Raw genomic sequence first — 24547 nt, forward strand, 5'->3', positions numbered from 1 at the left:
CCGACGATAAAGTGAAAAGTTCTTCCTTTCGAACGGCCCACGAAGAGGAAAGCTAAGCGCGAAACCTGACAGATGAGGAGGAGGGGCGACAAGAGGGGGGTGGGTTTATCGCGACCTAATCATGAAAATATGAGAGAATTATTCACTTTGTTGGCAGCCGGGCAACACCGCAGAATTGAATCAGTAAACCGGAGCTGGAAGAGGGCCAACTCGGTCTGGACCGCCGCAAAAGGCCGATTTGGACGAAAATTTCGGCGAGACCGCGGAAATTTCCCCGCTTTTCCGAGTAGGCTAGTATGCGATGCGCTCGTATTTTATTTTCCACAGTGTGTGAATATGTCAAAAAACGCTTTTTCCGAGCGAATACAGAGGCCTGTCCGAGACAGGGCTTTTCAACGGGCGTTTGATCCCTAAAAAATACAATAAAGCAATTCGGCGAACACAAACGATCATACGGTTTTGCGGATCTTTTCTTCCGCTTCTAGTTCCTTTATTTTTTCTTTGGATCAAAATTGGATTTCTGATTGGATTCGCACGATGTCCCCGTTGTTTTGTTTCGATGGCGACCAGGTGACCGTAAATTAATTACTCTCAGGACAAACACATATTATTCTCGTTTGTAATCTTGAATTGTTTTTCAGCATTTCAGATTGAATCTTAGCTGCGAAAGGTGTGCTTTTGGGGCTTTCTAAGAAATCTGATACTAAAATATTAAATTATTTTGGGGCTTTCTAAAGTATATAAATAATACAATAAAATGACGGAAATCTAATATATAATTTCGAAAGAGACTATATAAGGTTGCATGTTCGAAAGACACTATGTAAGGTTGTATGTAAAGTTTAATGTAAGTTTCGGGTGGTAGAATTCGTATCGTTAACGGAAAAATCAAAATTTCTACGATTTCCATTTCCGTTTTCAATTTCGATTTCTTTTTTAGCTGTTTTACCGGATTCTTAATTCAGTTCCGTATTCGGATTCCCTTTTCACTTCCGGATTCAAATTCTCATTACAATTCAGATTCCGATTTCAGTTCCAATTCCCGGTTTTGATATCCATTCCGATTTCCAGATCCGGATTTATTTTTCAGTTCCAGATCCCAATTCCTTTTTCAGTTCCAGATCAGGATAATTTTTTCTGTTTCGGTTCCCTTATACATACATATATAAAAAAAACCATTAGTTTTGTGTAAGTAGTTTCTGATTGACTATCGTTAAATACAATTTTTTTCGATTCAAATAAATTTAATGAAAAATTGAATATTTACTATTAGATTACTAGACATGTTTAAGCTATTTATATTACATACAAATACCAAGCGAAGTCGGGTAAAATCGGCAGTAGTACATAATTTGTTCGAAATTGAATTTAAAAAATAAATTGAAGGAAAAAAAGAAAGCTATTGAAATTTTCAATTCTTTTGTTTTTTTTTTCAACTTTTGTACGCATGAGAATTGTTGGATTTCAAAACAAGGATTGAAATTTTGATGCTATGTAAGTCTTAATCATTTATTGTATCTGAAATTTATTTGTGCTGAATTGCTCAGTGTCGTTAAAATGGAATAAAATATAGAATTCTTAGAAAATTTTATAATATAGAAGTGATTTAAAGTACTATGCAATGTACATGTGTTGTACATCAAATTTTGTGTTTCTGAATTGAAAGCTTTAGATTTGGATATCGGAAAAACTAATAAACTTTGTGTGATAGGAGATGATTATTTTGATATCCAGCAGCATGAACAAGTGGTTAGCATATATGTTTTCGAAGATAGTGGTCACGGGCTTGAGTCCCACTGGTTGATGCTCGTCAAGATATGTGACTCCAGATCGATCGTTTCCTATCAGAGTTTACCAATCTGGTTTTCATTGAAACGGTTCCAACAAATTGGCAACCTTTACCCATTTCTCGCAATTTCTGAGTTTTCAGCATCAAGAATTTCGCTGATTCGTATTTGTAAAACTGCTGCAAATTTCAACATCTCGAAATTTGACCATTTATATGAAAAAAAAATGCTTCAAAAATGTAAGTTTGTCAAAAACTTATCCATAGATGTATCTATGATGCTTTTATTAAGAATTATTCTAAAAATTGTATAATGGTTTTTGTAATTGGCCAGAAAGATGCATTGGGGTTTGCCTGGTAGGCTTCCTGGCTAATTTAAAACATCGATATATGTATGTACAATTTTTAATTATACATATATGTATGTATATGAATTCATTTACTTATTTTTATTTATATATCAGGAAGGCCTAACAGGTAGCACCAATGCGCCTTACAGAAACCCAGAAATATTATACATTTGTTATTAGCATCATACAAAGAAATTACATATCAATTAACATCCATTGAGACATCTATGGTCAAATTTGTAAATTTGCGGCATTTTATACAATTCAGCTACATTAGAGATTGCTGAAAATTCAAAATTTATTAAGAAATGTGTAAGGTAGCCAATTTGTTGGAATTGTTTCAATGAAAATGAGATAAATTGGCAAACTCTGAAAGGAAACGATCGACCTAGAGTCACGAATCCAAAGTCTGGCCGGCAGAAACTAGTGGGATTTGAACCCGTGACCACTTTGTTCAAAGCATCATATGCTAACCACTAGTCTATATATGTAGCTTTTAATTCGTATTCAAATATTTTTTAAGCTTTTATTTTATTATTTAGAGGACATAAAATGTAAAAATCTATAACGCTGTATGTATTATTAAATAAGTGTTTTAGAAGTATGTATGTGCGTGTGTTTTGTTAAAAATAATCAAGGCTAATGTGTAAGGCTATATATAATTTGGTTAATTAGACAAATTTAACACGCATTAAGAAGGTTCGTGATTGTTTCACAGTTTTTAAATATAACAATAAAACATAGATTTTTTTAAATCAAGGTCGAATTCAAATTCCATATTATAATATGAAACTATACATTATTTTTTTCTCGTATAAATCAATCTATTTTATTGTGAAAAAAAGTGTACGAATTTTGTACAAAAGCAAATCATTTCGAAGAAGTCATCAATGAATTTAGCCCAAGTTTACACATATATGTACATATATGTATGTTTTAGTGCAAACGGTTTTAGCTTTTGGGGTTTGTCGGAAACCCGTGTAAATAAACACGTGTTTGCGCGCACGAAAAGCGAAACGAAAGGGTCAAATGTGACGACACACTCAATAATAAATGGCGCGAAAAAAATATCCCTTATCGACACTGAAATATATCACGCATCCGAAATGTTGAAATGTTGAAATCATTTTTTTTCCAAACACGCGCAGTGAAAAATTATTGTTATCGTATCGGTGCGAATTGATTTTTAGGTCAATGGAAAACGTGTGATTTATATTTTGAAGCTTCTTAGAATTTCGCCACACTCTTTTTGTGATGCAAATCCCGATCGCTAGTCATCCGTTTTTTCAGACGAATAGATTTCGCTCATCCATAAAAACGCTTTTCGCCGCTGATAAAAAGGAAATAAGTTGTTTCATGCGAACCTCTCATACGGTTTTTTCCCCCCGCGTAAAATACGTGCGTAATTTTAATATTTTTCTACGGAAATCGTTTAGAGAGGGGTTTTGTCTATACCGCTCGCAAGATGTTTGAACTTCAGGTAAACGAAAAAAGAATGTAAAAAAACGGGCTTCCGAGGGTGAAAAGGATCTGATTATTATTTAAGATATGCAAATTTTTCCACGAGAGATTTTTTTACACAATACTTTCAAATGTGCCCGTACGGGGAATACTAACTTGGCATATTTTTCATTTGTATAAATTTAAACGAGTGTTCATTTTATGTTTATTTTTTTTTTACAGATTATGGTCATCAGGATGTCGGTCGAGATATCAAGGATCCATGGGGAGACTCAAATTCCTCCGAAGACCTTTTTGCATCATCGGTAAATATATTTTTGATCTTTCGTATTATTTGTGTGAGCGAAATTGAAATTTTCGTAATGCTGAAAAGTCGCTCTTTGTGGACGTCGTATACGTTTATTTTTAATTAACAAAATTCGAAGAGATTCGTTCGTTTCAAACATGAAACAGCAACTTTTTCCACTGTCGGATCTCTCCATTACAAATTGAATTACTTTTCGTCGGTTTTTTTTTTCTCTTACTATGATTAATTTGGGGGCTAATCTTCGTGCACATATATGGGGCGTCTTTCTAATATTTAATATTGATATAATACATATATCATATATTACGTGAAAGAAGACGCCGTATTGAAACTGGAAAGCACATTCGCGATTGAAAATTTAATTCGTATGAGCAACGTATGTAAATTTCTTTGGCAGTAAATCAAAATATGTTTACGAGTTTCTTTTGTATCGGTCGTATAGTGATTTAAAAGCAATATAAAGCGTGAAATTAATCTAATATATTATGTTTTGTGTATTCATCACGTCGTAAACAATGTTTTACGACTGTATTACAATAGACAGTTCATAATAAGACGAAAATTCATTAAATATTAAGTTTGCTTTACTGTTGATTAATTTATATTATTGGTTGTGGATTATGTTACAAATATTTGGTTTTTATAAATAAAACCATTTTTACAATGTACATAAGCTTAGTTTATTTTGGCTTATTGAACGCTCTGTGCTTCTTTATGTTTGTTTATTGAATTAAATGAAATACACCGAAGATTTCTCTATTTCTGTTTACGCGTATATATGTAAATAAAATCGTTAATTTGTAGACTTACTTATCAAGTAAGGCAAAATTTGGATAGTACATATACATATGTATAATACTAATCATATAAGAATGTTGTAGATAAGAATGATGTAAGGTATATACAAAATGGGCATTATAATATGTTATGGACACAACCAGCAGCTTTGTCTAGTGGTTTGCATTTAATGCTTTCGAACAAATGGTTTATTAGTTCGATTCCCACTGGTTGTTGCTGGCTAGAATATTTAATTTAATTAAATTTATTATTTATAATAATAATAACAATAAAATGACCAGTGTGACCTGACAGGTTGCCCCAAAGCGTCACATCAGTTTTACAAAACAAAAGAAAGAAAATAACAAAATAAAAACAATAAAAATTCCAATCATGCATCTCATTCAAATAGTCTCGTGTTGAATCTCAAGAAACTAACCAGCTCATCAACATGACAATTGAACAGGTCCAAATGCTCATCAATCACATTAAGGAACCGGATAGCCTTTACAATAGACGAGTTATTGAAAGCAGACGTTTTCGCAGGAATAGCTATTCGAGCAAATATAGCAAAAATGAATAAATAGGAGCAGGAATATCTATAAAAGCAAATTCGAGCTATTTAGCATCTAGATTTTTCGCTGAAAATGCTGCACATTTTTTCCTAGATGTGGATGTTGATTGTATTTGCCTTGTATAATATTAACAATGCTTCTTATTTAATGTAAAAAAACATTAAATACACAGTTATCGTATTTAATGTAAAAAATATATAATATATAAGACAAGTGTGCACGATTAAGTAAAAAATAAATAAATATATTATCATATTAATAACTAGCTGAACCCGGCAGGCGTTGCAATTCCCGTTCCCATTCCCGTTCTCGTTTCCATTCCCATTTGTTGGAAAAACGCAGGCAGCGAACACATTTGAAATAATTCAATTGTTTGTTTGTTTTACCTAATAACGCAGGTCGCGACACGAAAACATTTGAAATTATTGCGTTGCAATGACACTCATTCCCGTTTCCGTTCCCGTTTTTGGGCGTTTTTTTTCACAGTAAACTTTCCGGACATACATACAACAAATCCTGAAAGTTCCGTAGTAATCGGTTTAGTGGTTTAGGAGCCTATACGAGACACACAGATAGACATTCAATTTTATATATGTATATATGTATGTATATAGATTCTTACTCTATCTTCTACAAAGGGAAAAATGAAAACAATAGAGAAATATCTTTTCAGAAACACTTCACAATAATCTTTTCTTCAATGTTTCACTTTGAAGGTAACATTTTGAGTAACGGAAACAAAAGATATGCATAAAAATTTAGATTCAATTTTTCAAAAATTTCCATACGAATAAAGAATGTTTCAAGTGCATATTACATTTTCGTTGCGAGCTTTTATTTTAAAATGAGATGATGTTGAGTATATACATATGTATGTACATATTTGTATACGATAAAGAGTAACCTTATATTCGGTGTTGAAATTGCAGTCTTACTTGTCTAGTTTAGTGCATATGTCTTTACATATATTCTGAAAATAATATGTATATTCAGTGACTAGCATAAGTTGGAAAATGTAAAGTTTGTCTGCATATATGTATGTACATACATATAAATGTACATGTTATGTGAATATTATTAGAACGTATCATAATGTGAACTTAACTAAACGTGTACTTTATACATACGTGTATGTATATACATATATTTAAATACACGTTTTATTAGGAGGGGGTTGTTTAACACACTTCATACACCTTATCGCGGGGGTTTGGCAACGTAATCTTTCTCTCGCACAAGAAACCAAAGTGTACATTGTTAATTCAAAGCTCGGCTCGGGCAATTAGCGCGCGCCCTTCTATCGAAAGCTCTCCGAAGCTTCTTTGCATATGGAAATTGTTCATGTTTTCGCAACGTAATCGTGGATAGCGAAACTAACGCGGTCATTTGAGACTTTTCGCAGCCTCAGCAAACGCCTTGTGAATTTCGCTCTTGTGGGGGTGGGTAAATTTTTAATTTTGACCAAGCCGCGCCTAAACAACCCCCGGGGAAATGTAATTTCGAGCGGCGAACTTTGGCAGACCGGAGTCAATTAGTTACGCTTCACATGCATTTTGAAATTCAATCTGTCGAGAGGTCGTATTTAACGTTTGATCTTTGGCCAACTGATCGATTGATCCATTCGGACATGTTTTCAATTGATCTATTTGGATTTATGTCATGTTTAGCTGAACTGCTCAGGCGTATGAAAGCTAAAAATGAAATAAATAATTTTTTTCGGATACGTCTGTATGAAAGCCCTGTGAATTCGGGCACTTACACTTTTCTAATACTGTTTGTGGTCCGTCAAATTAACATGGTATCAGGTAGTTGTTAACAATAAATTGTTCAGCTGTTTGTCAATCGTGTATTATATTTATGTTTATATGTATGTATGTATATACACATTTACGTTTAGAAAATAATGGATGAATACTATTTATGTAGATATATGAAAATGTTTAATCCATACATATACAGGACGACTAATTGATCAGGGCTAGTCGTATCAAAATTTACCGACTCAGGCTCCAGATATATTTTATGATTTGATTGCGACTCAGACTCCAACTTGAACGAATTTACTAAGATTGATTTTTCTTGCCAACGTATAAAATTAATAGTAGTAAAAATAATAATGATTTTCAAAATATAATATAAAAAATCAAAGAATCACAAAAAATGGACATGTAACCCAATTTATTGAAATATTGGTAATGAAAGAGCTAGAAATAAAAAAAGTAAGTGCATTCTTAGTAGTTATACATACAAATATGTGTATGCATTTCATATACAAACGAATAAATTTATTAAACAAAATGAGAATAAAAAAATATGAGAAAGGGGAAAGATTCGTTTTCGCCATAGCACATTAAAATGTGTGCAATTCATTTTTTTTTTTAATATAATGATTAATTTATGATTTTTATAAAGAAATTATTAATTATTCAATTTACTTTTAAAAAATTAGAGACTCATACCGTTATACTATTCAGGAGTCGGAGTCGGTTGATTTTTTACGATTCCAACTCCGACTCCGACTACGATTCGACAGCCCTGCTAAAAACACCCAATTATTTTTAGATATCTTCAACTTTACACTTTCTTTCTTTTTAATCAATAATTAAGTATGTAAATGACAATAAATTTTGTTATTATTGCCAGATCAAATTTTGTAAGTTTCAAAATAATTGTAATTTAAATGTATCAAATTCGTGATATTGTAGATTTTAATTTAAAACTAAGGATTAGGACAATATTTTGAATTTTCATGATATTTTTTTCTACAAATTCGTTTGCAGAAAAAAAATCCACTCGGCTATTTTTGAAAAATAAATCTTGAAGTATCGTGATTGCTTGAGAGGTAAACGGGTTTGATTACGATAAAAAATGTAAGAAGCAATCAAGCTGGAAATGTTGGCTCTCTCTCTTGTTCTATGAGAATATGACTCTTATGGAGCATTTCATTTTGCTAGAAATGTACTAGCGTCTCTAGAATCGGGTTTCTAGGTAGAAATGGACGCCTCCGGAGTGGAGTCTGTGCCGATCGGAGCTTTTCAGCATTTCAGCCTTTCAAATATTAACGACCGGCGATGCCAGGGCCTCTTTCATCCAGGCCGTTAGAGGGCTTCTCCCAGAACCAATTTTCTTCTTCGCTGAATTATAAATGTCGCGGATTGCAGCCGCCGTCGTACATTGTTTACGCGGCCAAATTAAAAAGTTGTGATAGGGATGCGCGCGAATGTTCCCTTCGGTCGTTTTGGGGTTAAGCCTAAGGTGTGTGCAATTTTGGATGAGGTGGGAATTGTCTAACTCGCTTTCCGAATCTTTCGATGCTATTCATTCATAATGTATATAGATATGTGCATATTCGATTTCTCGGTAGTGGAAATATTTAGTTCATTCAACATACGTATATTTTCTCCATTTTATTATATTGGAATTCGTCGAAAGCGGTTTCTGACTAATGTTCCACAGTTTGGCTAAATTGGTATTGAAAGGTTTAATCTGTTTGAATGAATCATGTATGAATTTCAATAACGATGAATAATGCATGGTTTTCCACGCTGTGAGACTCGATTTTTAGTAAGGGTTAGAAATTTTATACGATTTCTATGTTCTTATAGTATACGTTACGAGTTTTAGTTGCTATTCTCAAATTGTGTTGCTTTAGATTGAATTTCAATTAAAATTATACGTATTATTATTCATATGTACAATATATGTTCATATTTGTAAATATGTATATTAATACTGACAAAAAATAACCATATATAAATTGTACTTTCAAAAGAAAATTTACTATCGGGTTAAAAAGTATTTCAGCCTTTTTTTGTATTATATTATATTTGATTATAAAATTATATTTTCATACTTTGTTTGTTTCAAATAAAAAGGTGACGATGCTGTTGAATGAAATTTTAATACGCTTTTCCAATTTAATGCATTTACGTCGTTGAAAGATGCCTATAAAATAATTATTATAGCCATTATGTTATTGAAAAATTAGTTATCGATATACCAACGCCGAGCAGTTTCTAATAAAAGTTATTTATTGATTACGGCAAGACTGTGAAAAAAATTGTTTTGATTAATACGATTTTTTTGCATATTTTAGTATGCTAAGTATACATATACATATTACATGGATCAGTAAACGTTGGAATGCTATAGAATATATATATATATAGGAGTCACGTTTATAAAACGGCAAAATAGAGTTGCACTCGAAAAGACATTGAAAGAAAGTAATTAACGAAGTAAACTCAATCTGAGAAAGTTAAAAGAAGTTTAGCACGTATACGTGTTCATATATATGTATGTACATGTATGTAAGTGTGTTGAGACTTTGAAATACCTTATATATACATATGTATTGTACGTGTATACATACATATATTGTATTTAATTTAAGGCCGTTGAAAATTAGTAAACGCAAGCTTAACGCGAACGCGATAGTGTGATTAAGATTGAATTCGGCGGTCAGAAAATTGAGTTCGATGTGAGCGTAATTTGAGGATTCGGTATTATGATTAATTGTGGAAAGCCGTGCGAATTCGACTGGGGAATTTTGTGTACTTCAATCGAACACACTGGAATCGTAGTTCGAATTTTTGTAAATAAATTTTGATATTATAAGCATCCGCGAAAAATCGATTGTAGTGTGTGTGTGTGTGTGTGTGTAATTAATTAAAGAATTATTATTATTTAAAACGGGGTTTAATTGTTGTAACCGCACGCCACTCTTTGTATGTAAATGATCCTCGTGAGTGTGTTTGGAAAAACTTGATTAATTTTCGTGCAGTGCGGTAAAATCGAAACACGTGCCAATAATGGCCGATTTTGGGTGTTAACTTTGGGTTTTTATTGTTTTATTTTGAATTTTATGCGGATTTTTCAAGCGAAAATTGCCGTTAAATTGAATTTTTCTCGGTTGGATTTAGTTTCGCAAATTTCGCTTTGTTCTCTTTCGAAATTTCCGATAAAATTCTCAGTCGAGAGATTTTAATCGATTGAGTAAACTCGTAAACGAATCTTGTATAATATATACCTATATGTATAACACATACATATATAGTGTATGTATATATATTTGTACACATACGTATTTCATTTATAATGTGATTATACATTATGATCAAAATTACATAATATTTAATGTACAATTAAGTTTTAAATTACATTTTTTGTAAATACATACATATGTATGTATATACTATGAATGTATTATAGTTTTATAGCAATCTTTCAAAATTATGATTAAGTAAATATTCTTATGTATCTGCATATATAAATTATACATATGTACATATTTAAATTATACAATCAACTTTATTGGACCTATTTAGAAAATAGAGTGTGGTAAATTTATTTATTGTATATTAAAAATTAGATTTATATCACTTATATATATGTACATATTTAATACATATTTTTTTATTTTGTAGATATATAATACACGTATATTTGTATGTAGGTATTAGTTATTATAGTTTTTTTCCGTTTTCTATGCAATTTAAGTATGATTTTGCGAGTTACTGTTAATGCAATTTATTTTATAGTTGAAGGTTTTCATCTAAAAGTTCTAATAAATTGAAATAGAAAGTATTCATAACTAAATATTTTAAATATTTTAAATTTGATTTTGAATCTTCTCATTGAAATTAAACAATTAAAATGTGACAAAATGAGTGGGGGGTGGAAAGTCAAACAAAGACTACTAGCCGTTGGCGGTGAATGTCACTGTCTCCAAAAGTTTTGCATTCTTAAACGTGTTTATTACGACTATTTTTCACCATCAAACTAGCGGAAGCAATTTAAATCTCTATCCGTGACCAAACCGTGCAAAATGGCAAAGTTTCAAAACGATCGGAAGAATGTAAGGAATATTGTCAGACCGATAGGCGAAAGAAAATTAATAAAAGCCTAGTAAAAACATATGTTTAATGGTTTATATATACGTATGTATATCGATTGCTTAGTGTTAAATCGGTGTAACTACTAAAACATCGAGACGTGAATTTTCAAGTAAACTTTATAAATCCTGCTATTTTCACAATGTTCTGATTTATATTACGTTACACAATTTTGACACATTAAAATGAAGATTGAAAATAGTCGCAATATCTAATTTTTGCATATTTGTAGTTACACCGATTTGACTCTAAGGAAAATGACATATTTATCATTTAAATACATATATGCAAACACTATACACATTTGTAAGTATGTAGAACCTGTATATCAATAATGTTCAACAATTTAGATAAATACTATGACCGTATGCAGTAGTGTGAAAACATTCCCGAGCCATTATTGTTTTGGGTGTTTTTGTTTTGGAAGTTTATGTCCCTATGAGTAATACAAACGACCCATTAGTTCTATGCGAATAAAACGAGCCGGTCAATTTATCGGGCGAGTGAATTTCGAACTAATTAGCAATGCAGTTATTTAAACCACCGTGGATTTGCACGGAGGCAAAACGACAAAGTCGACATGATTCCAACGTTGGCGCATTATTTTCTGCAACCTTATCCGCATTGCGAATAGCGATTAGACCGTGGCGGGCAACAAAAGCCGTAAAATTAGAACCACGGGTCTGCGGCGTAGACACGCTTTTCCGCGACCGGAAACGATCACGCCACACGTATCCGTTTCCACGTAGTTTTCCCGGCAGTCGAGGAGCGTCCCCGCCAGATTCGTGTAAACAGACGCCAAATTGCGTGATCGATTCGAAAGTGTTTTCTTGGACGTGGATTAATTAATTTGTTTCCTCGTTCCAGACTTGGACCAGGAGTGCGCAAGCGTCCGAATTAACGTCTCATAATTGAATCATGGTGGATTTTCGTGTGATTGGCGGGCAAAACTATGAGCGAAATTCGTTTAAAGCGAAAGCGGAATTGCTTACAATATTATCGCTAATATTTGGGAGTGATGTTTATTGTTGATTCATTTTGTTTTCGGATGATTGATTTAAAACGTTCGGGTTCGCAATTGAAAAATTAAAAGTTGAAATATCAAAGATCACATTCGTGAGGTGACTCATAGTGGATGAAATATTTTTATTTTATTTTCATTAATCACATACCAAGAAGGCATTACGGGCAACCTCAATGCGCCTTCCTGGCCAATTACAAATATTGCAGCATTTTTTATTCATTATATAAGTCACTGAATTATGAGACACTGAAAAACTCGCAAATAAATGTGACATCTATCAAATTGTACACAAACTTATTTATTGCACATTAATCAATCACAAATTATAGATGACATATTGTATATAGGAAGGATTTTAGCTAATTTTTACCGGGAACCGTTTCAACAATGAAATCAGAGAAAATTGGCAAACTCTGATAGGAAACGATCAACCTGGAGTCACAAAACCAGGTCTGACCAACAGCATTCTCTGAAAAATTCATTTTCACTCGAGGCCCGACCCTGGGATGGAACCCGGCACCTCACGACGCTAACGACTGAGCTATGCTGCTGGCTAATACCTTTCATAAATACATTACATGATTATGGAATATTTAAAAGCTGATTGAATATGATAATGACTGGCGTATCAACTTTTAAAGCATTTTACGTCTCAGCGTTAATATTTAATTTAATTTTTTACATAGATATAAATCAGGATGGCTTAACAGGTAGACCCCAATGCGCCTTCCTAGACAATTAATTAAAAACATTGCAGCATTTTTATTACATAAATCGCTGTATTTCAACAGGCAGAAGAACACGAAATGAACAATTAATTAATTAATCCATAGAGATTCACATCTATGGATTTAGATTTGTACATAAATTTTTACCCATTGTACATTCAGATATTTGTGACATAGCGGGTAGGATTATTTTTGCCAATTTGATGGAGGAAACGTTTAAATAATTAAATCAGATAAATTGGCAAACTCTGATTAGAAATGATCGACTTGGAGCCAAAAATATCTAAGTTTGACCAGCAGTATTAAAATTAGCACGGGATCGAACGCGGTAACCTATCGGTGCTAAACATAAACGCAACCACCGAGCCATACCGCTGGCTATGTTTTACATTTTTTTTGTATATAAACAGTCTTTGTTGATGAACACTCTTTTTATGGATAGAAACTTGATAAATTGTCCTCTTTATAATCAAGTCTTCGATTCATACATATATTATGATTATAATTTCTCCAGCTAACTCAGAAGGTCCATTGTTGGTATTTTGAAAGACATGGTCTTTTAAATGAGATCGTGTTGCCTTATTCTTCTTGTTTTTGATCTTATTTTTATAGAACCAATCTCATTGTATCCTTTTTTATGTTGCTTGGACCACACATCGCGATAATTTAAGTTGTTTGATTTTTTGTTCTATCCCGACTCTTAAAAATATATTAAAATAAATCTGAGCGTTGTTCCTTTTACTCTATTCCCGTATTCTTTGGCATTATTAAAATGAAAAAGATGAACTTTTAAAAGAAAAACAGAAATGGAAACGATAAAAAGAACGAAACGAAACCACTTATCTCTTAACACTGGTTTGCATAAAATGGATAATCTCTTTTATTTTTAAATAATAAGCTATTTAAGGAAGAATAAAGTAGATTTAAACAATAGAGGAACTCCCAGTAAGATGCGATGCAAGTAGTGGCTGTTTCAAATATTCGTATTTTGAGTTCAAACCATTTTTTACAAGCTGCACATGTATATTTATATGTACATACATATGTATGTTTATAAATATATTGATCAAGCCCCCATCGTTTCCATTTTATCCATATTTCATTCTCTCGAAATTACATAATTAGAAATATCTTTGGAATATTTCTTTTGTTACCATCCACTTTTGAAAAGTGATTAAAACGTCTGTACAAGTGCTATACAAGTCTATACAAGTGCGATAGTAAAGTTTTAAATTGTGTAATGAAAACAAATTTTGGGTAAATACTAATTGATAATTATTCTAGAGATAAAGCGCGATTGACGCGTATTTATCAGAACTTCTCCTTGTGAAAATTAATGGATGAGAATAAAGTTTTGATTGAATTAACCCTTCGGATTAAGCTTCCGCGAACCCTCAAATTGAACCCGCACAATGAGGATATTCTTCGGAAATAGCTATCATACCAATTTAAATAATCCGAAATTTAGATGTACAATATAAACACATACATATGTATGTATGTGTGTATATTCTCCGTTGAAGAATATAAACCGGGATTTATTTATTTATGTCGACTATTTGACTGTAATTAATGAAGTTTTTGAAATTGTGCTTGACGTGATACGTCTTCGTTATCGTCCAGTGTGACAAATTATTCCATAATGGTAAAATTTAACGAGTGTTAAATCTGATGTCGAATCTAATTGCATATTTTTGGGTATTTTTTTGAACGTCACACTAGGAACAGTTTGAGAATCTGCGTGAAAATCGCGAGTTAATAATTCAGGAGGGCTCGAAAGGGTCGTATCTATGCAAATTCGTTACCGGTATCACCGCATATCTATTGTCACGCGAGAACTTGGACGAAGAAAATTCCGACATGTCATATGTAAGCAAAAAGAAAATTTTCCATGTTTTACAAAGGACGAAGCCTCATCGAAACCTTTTTCCATTCGGAAGAATTGTCGATGTGTATTTTTCAAATGTTTAAAGATACAAAGTCATGCAATGAATGTATGAATGTGTGCTTATATTTTATCAGGTAGTATATATGTATGTATGTACCTATAATATATGTATATTTTTATGATTAATAGTTGCATTGTAAAATGTGAACTAGTTCATTTCAAAAGTAAATATTCTATTTGTGGTGTTTATTGACTCTACTTTAATCGTGTTCAGTTAAGTGATTATTTTATTTTATCGTGCTTACGTTTAAACTTGCTGATACTTGAGTTATAGTTCAATGAATTGTAAGTATGTAGATATTAAATATCTGGTTTTGTGTAAATTTAAATTTTCCAACTGGTAATGATAACAATAGCAATTTTTTTCAGTGTGGCTAATCTCCGGGAACGAGGCTACAATTTAATTCAATGATTTGATCATAATGTACTTTTACGACGTGTTTTATAATTATGAAAAGCAACAACTAACGCGGCCCGGGCACGCCAAACGCGATTTCATTGTGATCGAATGGGCTGGATTAAGCGAAATGGTTCGGCCTTTACGAGACCCCCCCCCCTTTATATAAATATACGCATATTTATGTATGGATAGGTGTACAAGTTTGCGGTTGTTTATATTGAAACACAAATAACCGTGCGGCCGTCATTACGTGGTGGAAATTTGAGGGTTTTCCGTGCGTTTATGAGCGCGTCGTAAAAACGAAGCCCTTTGACTCGTCGCGGGAAAACTCGCCGAGTGTTTTTTCCCCTCCTTACTTCAGAATTCATTCAGATGTGAAAGAATTTTCGATTTATTTACCATTTTATATTTCGATTTTCATATACCAATATAAATTAAGGTATGTATGTATGTATAGCTATGTGTGTTTGGTATATTTTGTTTTCCATGCGATTTAAGTTAATAAAAATATAAATTGTTATTTGATTGCAGATGTTTTTGTCGATTGGGAATGTCATGTGTGGTATTGTTTTTTTGGAATTTGCTTTGTATTGAAACGTTAAAATTGTCGATGCTTTAAATTATGGGTTTTATTCACAAGCAAACTGTGCGTTGGAAAATTATTATCAACGTTGAAAATATATTACTATGATTAAATTAAATCCGACTAATTTATTTAAATGAAAAACGATTTGTATATGACTTTGATTTATTTACGTATGAGATTTATTTACTTAAGAAACTAAAAGAGTCACTACTTTATCATGATTCGCTTATTTCATTATTTATAATTACTAAGTTACTGTTTTTCTGATTACTTTCGTGCAAAATTTCATATATTTTTGCAAAACTTTGACAATATGCTTAAGAATTACTGCAAGTCATATTACCAACTTATTATTTAAACAAAACCTTAAGCCTTGCTCTATTTAACGATGGGTATGTACTATTGCTATGTAAAAGATAGTTTAGGATTTATAGCTAATTTAAAGATGACCTTTTTCGCTATAGCGTATAAAATGTATGAATGTATGTATCTTTAAGAATATAAGCAGTTTTAAGTAAAAAGGATTTATTCAATGTGAAAAATATCTATATTACACTATTAGTAAAAGTATCATTATTTAATTATCATTTCAAAGGTTTTCAAATAATAAGAAATTAGGGCAAAAATTGTTGGGCAACATACATACAATATATATATATATATATATATATATATATATATATATATATATATATAAATATTTTTAAGGGTGTAACACAATATTATAGAAAAGCATTAAGATTACATTGTACACATAGAATCTTACAATAAAAGTGCGAAAAATATCACATTTTCACGATTATGATGACATCAAGGTGGAAAATTTTATTTTCCCACCCGCTCGTAAATAAGCTATCGCCGACTCTAAGGGAAAATAGTCCTTTTATTCTCGTCTCGCTGTAACTTTTCGAGCACACGTTAAGAGTTATATCTTATCGTATACCAAATCCATTCTGTGATATTTAAAAAAAAACCGTAAAAGCACACGAGACGACGAGAAAAACATTCCGAAACGGTGGCGGTGGACGAAAAATTCACTCAATTTTATTTGATGCAGCTGTGCAAAAGCAAATATATTCGCTTTTATTGCATTATGGTAAAATTTGACCCTTTGGCCCTAATCGAGAGTGTTATTTAGCGCGAGTGGGTTTAGCCGTGTCGCGTTAGCGCGGAGCGTAACTGACGCGAATTTGCATACGAAAAAAGTTTTCGCACAGCGAGAGCTTAAGGCTTTCGAGGAGCTTTGGATGTAGCGGGACGATCAATCACGTTTGCGGAAGTTCACTATTTCCGCGGAAACGAGTCGAACAATGGCGGGCGAATAAAGTAGCCGAGGCGAAAGATTCAATATGCAGGAGTGGGTTTGTTGTTCGGTCGTGAGTGTAACGCACGAAAGCGTTTGCCGTTGTTTTTATTTATATATGAGGAAATAAATGCCTTTGTGTCCTTTTCGTTTAAGTTTGAGGGGATGTTTTTTTTTTGTCTTTTTTAATTTCAATGAACGGTGGTTCACGGATTGCAGTTGCAAGTGGGGAAATTTTAATTTTAATTAAAAACATGCTGGGATAGTTTCACAACAAACTTATTAAAGTAATTAGTTGTCTCTATGTGTGTACATACATATGTATGTATTACCCGGCTTCGCTCAGTATTTGTAATATAAACAGCGGAAACATGGCGAATCTAATAGTAAATATTAATTTGTTTTTTTTTTTATTTATTTGAATTGAAACTTTGCTTTGTTTACGAAGTTTCCAACCAAAGATACTTACATACATACATATATAAATACTTACATACAAAGTCTCTTTCGAAATTGATTGATGATTCAGTCAAAACTCCAATCAATATTTCTTTATTTTTGCTAGCCTCTGCTTACCTCGCTTTCGATTTTTACGTCTGATTTCGCCTGACGAAATTTGGGTTCTTATCCGATCGTTTTTATAATGTGCTTAATAAAAGAGATACTTAAACACTGAATACTTATATAATATTAAATTTTAAAAGATTTTTAACTAGATGACGTCACGGATTTCTACGAATGAAGCATACATACATATATACAAAGTCTCTTTCCAAATTATATATTAGATATAACATTGAAATCAAAAAAGTATCTACATTTTAATTATAATAACAATGAAAAAATAAAATACAAAAAAGGAGAAAGGCATTGAAAAATGCTAGATATGGAATGTGCATATGTACATATGTATGTATGGATGTACATATGTGAATCTAAGAAAAATGATCAAACAGAATAAAAAACTATAAAAATATTTTCGAAGAACACTTTAATATTGGAACGATGAACATAAGATGTATATATGTATATAGAACTGTTTATAATTTACCGCACTGTTGAATCGGAGATTACGACTCTCTCGATGAGTCGGATGTTAATACTGATATATATTCCCTATGTATGATTCATGTATTTTTTTCAAATAAAATCAAGACCCACTTTTGTGGCACGGGATACATAACAGTATACATATGTACATATGCATCATATACCTATCTATACTATTAAACATAGGATTTTAAATAATTTCCATTTGAGTTAAGTGGTAATATGTAGTTTTTTTATACAAATAGCTGCTTACGGTGTTCTACTAGTGGTATAAGGCTAAGCTAACCTAAGTGTATTGGTCAGCTTATTGGATTGAAAACTGAAAGGCTTAAAGTTCGCTTCGAGATGAGGTTTCAAGAATTCCCATCATTTTTAAAAGGTTTTTCAGAATTGCTAGATATGTACATACATATGATATATCTAGCAATGTATGTATGTGGTGTGAAATTTACTTATGCTTGATGATTTTTTGCAAAAGAACTTCACGTGGATGTTTATTTAATGGATTTGTTTATTTTTTGCAGATGTGACGACAATTCTGGCGTCACTGGTGGTTCTGGGCATGGGCTCCTCAGGGCAGGTGTTCGCAGCATCAGCTCTGAGGGGTCTTCGCTTCTTCCAGATCCTGAGGATGGTTCGTATGGATCGTCGTGGTGGTACATGGAAACTTCTAGGCTCGGTGGTCTACGCCCACAGACAGGTACCTACCTTTATGTTGATAAATTCACTTTTCTAAAAATACACCCGTAATATTGCGTGGCATTCGATGAAATGACAAGTTTAATATTATACTAATATATTTCACATGTCATACATATATACGATTGAGGAAATTTCGTACATAATTAAAATTCCTACGTTTGATGAAACCTCTCGGAAAACTCTCACGTGACGTATGACGGCGAATTTTCTATGCGAGCTTTGAATATGTAGTATCGTATTATAAATATGTATGTCAAAAGGTTAATAAAGGATGGCGCAAAAATGTTTCAGTTATTTGATACTTTTTCATCGCTATTAAGTTGAGTTCATTGAAAGCTTTTTACAGTTTGTTCTTTGGTAACAAATCAAAATGTCTAGCCAGGCATTTTAATGTCACTTTGAATTTAGTCTGTTTAATTTGATAGTTTAAATTTTAATTTCATTTCCGTAGATGGATTAACTGATAGTATCAAAAGTGTTTGTCAATGAGCAATAATAACAATTAAAAAAAAAACGATTATAGTATAATCAATCAATATATATATGTACATAAGCATTTTATACAATGCGAATTCATACAAACATCCATAGTAACATCTATGGAAATATTTTTGGAGCATTTTATAATCAAGACGCTGAATAACTTGAGATTAGCAAAAGAGGTAGGAAAGGAGAATCAGAAAAATTGACAATCTCTGGCAAGAAACAATCGACCTGGAGTCACAAAACAAAGGTCTGGCCAACAGCAGGACTCTAATGGGACTCGAACCTTTGACGACTCTGCTCGAAGGAATAATTTGCTCATCACAAGTCCATTGATATACGTACATATATTATTTTTTTCATAAATCCTGACGCGGCTTTGTCGCCGCGCAGTTTTGTCTCAGTCGGTTTTGAAGCTACGCGATTATGTTGGGGTGATTTTTGTACCGGACGAATTTGATTGGACACCGTATAAATATCGCCAAAAATTTTATTGAGTGTTTATATACTATAGCGAAGAGAAAGACTTTGTGAAACTTTATTTTTGAATTAGTATCTATTTACATACATATGTATACAATGTATGTTGAAAACAAGAAGTTTCTTTCTTTTAGATTTATGAAAAATAAATTTCGATAGTTCTTTTTGTTGTTATTGTCGGAAAATATATATGTGGATATTAAAATAGCTTTCAGGAATGTTAAAAAGTTATTAATGTTAGTAATACTAGTTTTGCCTTGTTTAGTATAATGTATAAATTTTGCGCCAAAACTGTATATGCACGTATATATATGTATATGAAGGATGTTGTAAAACGTCTTTGTTTCGAACAATGGCATGCCGTCACGATAGGCTTTTTGTATATATTAGATTTTTGCACGATAGTGAAAAATGGAATTTTTCCGAAATTTAAACGTATCATTTCGCTGACGTGTCGTTGTCGCGCATTATTCATTCCCGTGCGTTGAAGCAATGATTAAGGACTCGAAGGAGGTCCCTTCGGTTGTGAAGTTTCGTTCCAGTCCCCGGACCCTTAAAGGGTTCGCTGAAGGGTCACGATAGTCCACTGACAAATTTCCCGAGTCCCGAACGATATCGAAACCCCGTGTGCCCGGGAACTGTGGAATAAACCCGTTTGATCCACGTCTGCGCTATAAATTATTTCATATCTCTTCCTTTGTCTCGTGCGAGTGCGATTTTCGACGCGTAGATCCCCCAGATTTTTTTCCTTTCGCATTTCTCTGCCTTTTTATTTTCTCATTTTCTCGAATTTATCCCCGGTCAGATATCCGATAGCCTCACGTGTCGTGCGTGTGTTTCTTAAAAAGAAAATCGTCGAAAGAAGTTTTGATGACGAAATAATAAGCTCTGTCTCGCCCTCTTGGGGGTTTGTTTGAAATCGGAACTGAAGTGTTGATAAGAAAATTTTTGCGCGAAACTTAACTATAAGTATTTTCTATATATAGGTATATAATAAAATGAGTCTATTCTTTTTACATACCTCCTTTACGTTTCACTTACGATTACAGTTCAGGAAAAAGTTTGCCTCTTATCCGATCGTTTTCATACTTTGCCATATTGCTCATTTTGGTCATCAATATAAGTAAATGGATCCTCCGCCATTACGATAGAGATAAAATATCGTTTAAGAAGCTTTTCAAGTCCGAACATTTTTAATCTCGGTGATAGTTGGTAGTCATTAATTTTATACATAGATGGCGGTAGTAAAAAAATTATGGTGTTTTTATTCAAAATAATAATTTTATATACAAATTATATAGAGGTGTATTGTAAAAAACTTTTTTTACAATATATCATTGATTAATTTGAAAGGTTTTACTTTTTTAAAATGAGGTGATGTTTTCATTTTAAACCATTAGCGTGGACTACTGGTTAGTATATTATGCTTTCGAGCGGAGTGGTCACGGTTCGATTCTCATTAGTATGTAGCTGTTGGCCAGATCTTGGTTTGTTACTATAGGTCGATCGTTTCCTTTCAGAGGTTGTCAATTTTTCTGGTTTTCATTGAAAGGGTTCCTGTAAATTGGAATTTCCTTTCCAAACTCTCTTTTAAAATCTCAAGTTATTCAAATTATTCTCAATTTATATTAAAATGCTGCAAAAACTTCTACATAGATGCAACTGTGGATGATGATTGTATGAATTGGCATTGTATAAACTAGTATTAATTGTATTATTGTATTGTATCTGAATAAGTACTTTAGAGTGATCTGTAAACGCGAGTGTACATACATACATGTTCAATTGAAATAAAATAAAATATATCCATTTTATAAGTCAGTTGTACTCCTATAAATTGACGGTAAAAGTAAATATAATATGAATTATTGCTTGAAATTAATTTCAATCAGAGTAACAGTGTATTCAAATTAATTTTTGTAATCAATCGTTAGAGTTGAAATACATTGTAATTATCGAAAAGCTCTAGTGTATCGAAATATGAATACGCTTCACGAGTTTTTTTATCATTTTTATATCAAGCTCACTACACAAATTGAGTTATTATCGTATGTTAATGTATTTATTAAGTTTGATTAATTACGGCTAAATTAATAAGCAAAACGTTCAGAAATATGAAAATCTAATTCGTACTGGATAAAAGGCATGTTTTAGTTATACTAATTATATAGGTACGTGGGACAAATCCATGCCGTATAAAACAGGGTAATTGAGATCTTCCAGCCGTTTTACATCGTTCAGTCACGACGAAAACCTGCCGGGAAAAACAGACTATACTTACTGGGATTAATTTAGGTCGACTCTACTCGTCGGATGAAAGGCGCCTCTACGCGGTAAACAGACCGCGTAGGGCCTCTACGTTCGGATATTTGTTTGAATTTTACTGCGAGTTTGTTTGTTGGAAATCTGAGGGAAACAACGTCTGAAAGAAATTGATGGATTCGTCGGAAAAACTGACGCGACCCATCGAATTTTCATCAACGTAAAACGCCTCACGTACCGTCGATTACTACATTTTTTTTTGTTTCACAACGCATGACAACGACGACATTTTATATTACTATTTTAGTATGAATAATTTGCCGATATGTCGTAGAAAAATAATCTAATACGTTTCGTTCACGAATGGTAATAAAATTTGCTAGGATTTTGAATCTGATACGCTCGTATTTCACGGTGCATATGAGTCAGCTCGGGGACGTATAAAAATAATGTCTTGCAAGGATTTATGTACATACATGTGTATAGTTTAAGTTTAAATTTTATTCAAAATCATTTCAAATATCAAGGCTTTCTTCGACTGGTCTTTATTTCTAACTGCATATCATTAAGGAAGCAATCTTTCAAAATATAATCTAGGTTTCAGATATGTATTACAGTAGTTTATATTTATTTATTTTTTTTATTCACATTTATTTGTTTATTTATTCAACCAGCAGCGTGGAATAGTGGTTAGCATATATGCTTTCGAAAATAGTGGTCACGGGTTCGAGTCCAATTGGCTGTTTGTGACTCCAGGTCGATCGTTTCCCATCAGAGTTAGCCAATTTATCTGATTTTCGAGTTTTCAGCATCTCGAATTTTGCTGATTCGTATAAAATGCCGCAAATTTGTCCATAAATGTCTCGCAAATAACGATTTTTTTCAGCATTTTGAAATTTGACGATTTACATACATATAATGTATATAAAAATACTCCGAAAATGTAAGTTTATCAAAAATTTATCCTTGGATGTTTCTATGTATGTATGATGTTTTTCGATGTTTGTAATTGGCCAGAAAGGCGCATTGGGGTTTACCTGTTAGGCCTCCCTGCTATATATAATACATATATATATATATATATATATATATATATATATATATATATATATATATATATATATATATATATATATATATGTAAAAATAAACATACATATTATGTCAGGAAAGCCTTACAGGTAAACACCAATGCGCTTTCCTGGAAAAACAAACAATTATACAGTATCATAGAGACAGAGTGGGAAGCATTTTATAATATCAGCAAAATCGAGATGCATTTAAACTTGAATTTGCGAGAGATAAATAAGATATCTTGCATGTACATTATATACATATATACAATAATACATAAAAGAAACAAAAAAAACGTATATAGTATGTATGTAAATATATTCGTATATTATATTTATGTATTTATGATAGTTTATGTTCAATGTTTACTGTATTAGTCATAATATTACTATTGCAGTATATGTACATTGAACATATATTATGACAATGAATCAAATTTAAAAAAAAAATCAATTGAGTTGAAATAAAGTCAACTACATAATACATATGTTGGCAGGATATTTTTTTTAGATAATCCCATCTAATGACTTCTAGAATATTTTTTGAGTCAAGAATAGATGACATTTCCGGTGAAATTTGACATTTGCCTTAACGTGACGGAGACTGGGACCGTTACCTTATGTCACGTATTTTATTTTCGTCCGTTTGAGAAGTATTCAGGTATGCAATATTACTGTGTGACTGGGGAGACTTTTAGCATTCTGTGTGAGACATTGTCTTACGAACACGTTTCTACTATTGTTCCACAGTAACAATGTGCTGTTTTATATTTCGACGGTATAAAAAAAAATTCTGATTATTTTCCTTTCGAGTCGCCTATGAAATTCAATAAAGACTAAGTTGTTTGTTGTTTAAGTTGAATTTGTTTGCTGTTTTGGTGTCGATGACAATATTTGAAGGGTATTCTTCGAAAACAACCCTTATTTCCACATAGTCGTGTCGCCGCAAATCGATATATTTTTTGTCTAAATCAAATATTAGTACCGTTTTTTCTTTCGTTCCGATGTTTTCCTGTGGAAATTTCGTGTTTGATATTTTTTTCGTGTACATTATCCGTTTAATAAACACATAAATCGTAGTTTGTTTTCGCTATTCGGATGTCTTTCGTCGCGACACTGGTAATAGTATTTGTTAAAGATACATCTGTAGTTGTTTTTATTTTTTTATACACCTCTGATGTGTGAAATATTTTATTTAATATCCACTTATGAATATTTAAAATTATCAGTAAGGGGTTAATGATGTTGTATCGTGACGTTTTTTTTTTTTTAAAATACATATTTTTTACTGTCGAAAAATACGTTTTAATATTTTTTTTTAAATAACAATGTACCAATCGCATGTTGACGTTCAGCAT

The 24547-nt window shown here is 32.2% G+C and overlaps 1 protein-coding gene across 11 annotated transcripts in view; it reads left to right on the plus strand.

Annotated features, from left to right (window-relative positions):
• LOC143918344 (potassium voltage-gated channel subfamily KQT member 1-like) overlaps positions 1 to 24547 on the plus strand; it is a 275499-nt gene that overhangs the window by 147968 nt on the left and 102984 nt on the right. For all 11 annotated transcript variants that reach the window (XM_077440193.1, XM_077440195.1, XM_077440196.1 and 8 more), the window contains 2 exons: positions 3820 to 3902; positions 18714 to 18889. In XM_077440193.1, coding sequence (XP_077296319.1) covers positions 3820 to 3902; positions 18714 to 18889 — 259 coding nt within the window. The remainder of the gene's footprint in view (positions 1 to 3819; positions 3903 to 18713; positions 18890 to 24547) is intronic.

The sequence above is a fragment of the Arctopsyche grandis genome, chromosome 10, assembly GCF_051622035.1.
Source record: "Arctopsyche grandis isolate Sample6627 chromosome 10, ASM5162203v2, whole genome shotgun sequence".
In the NCBI taxonomy this organism is placed as follows: domain Eukaryota; kingdom Metazoa; phylum Arthropoda; class Insecta; order Trichoptera; family Hydropsychidae; genus Arctopsyche; species Arctopsyche grandis.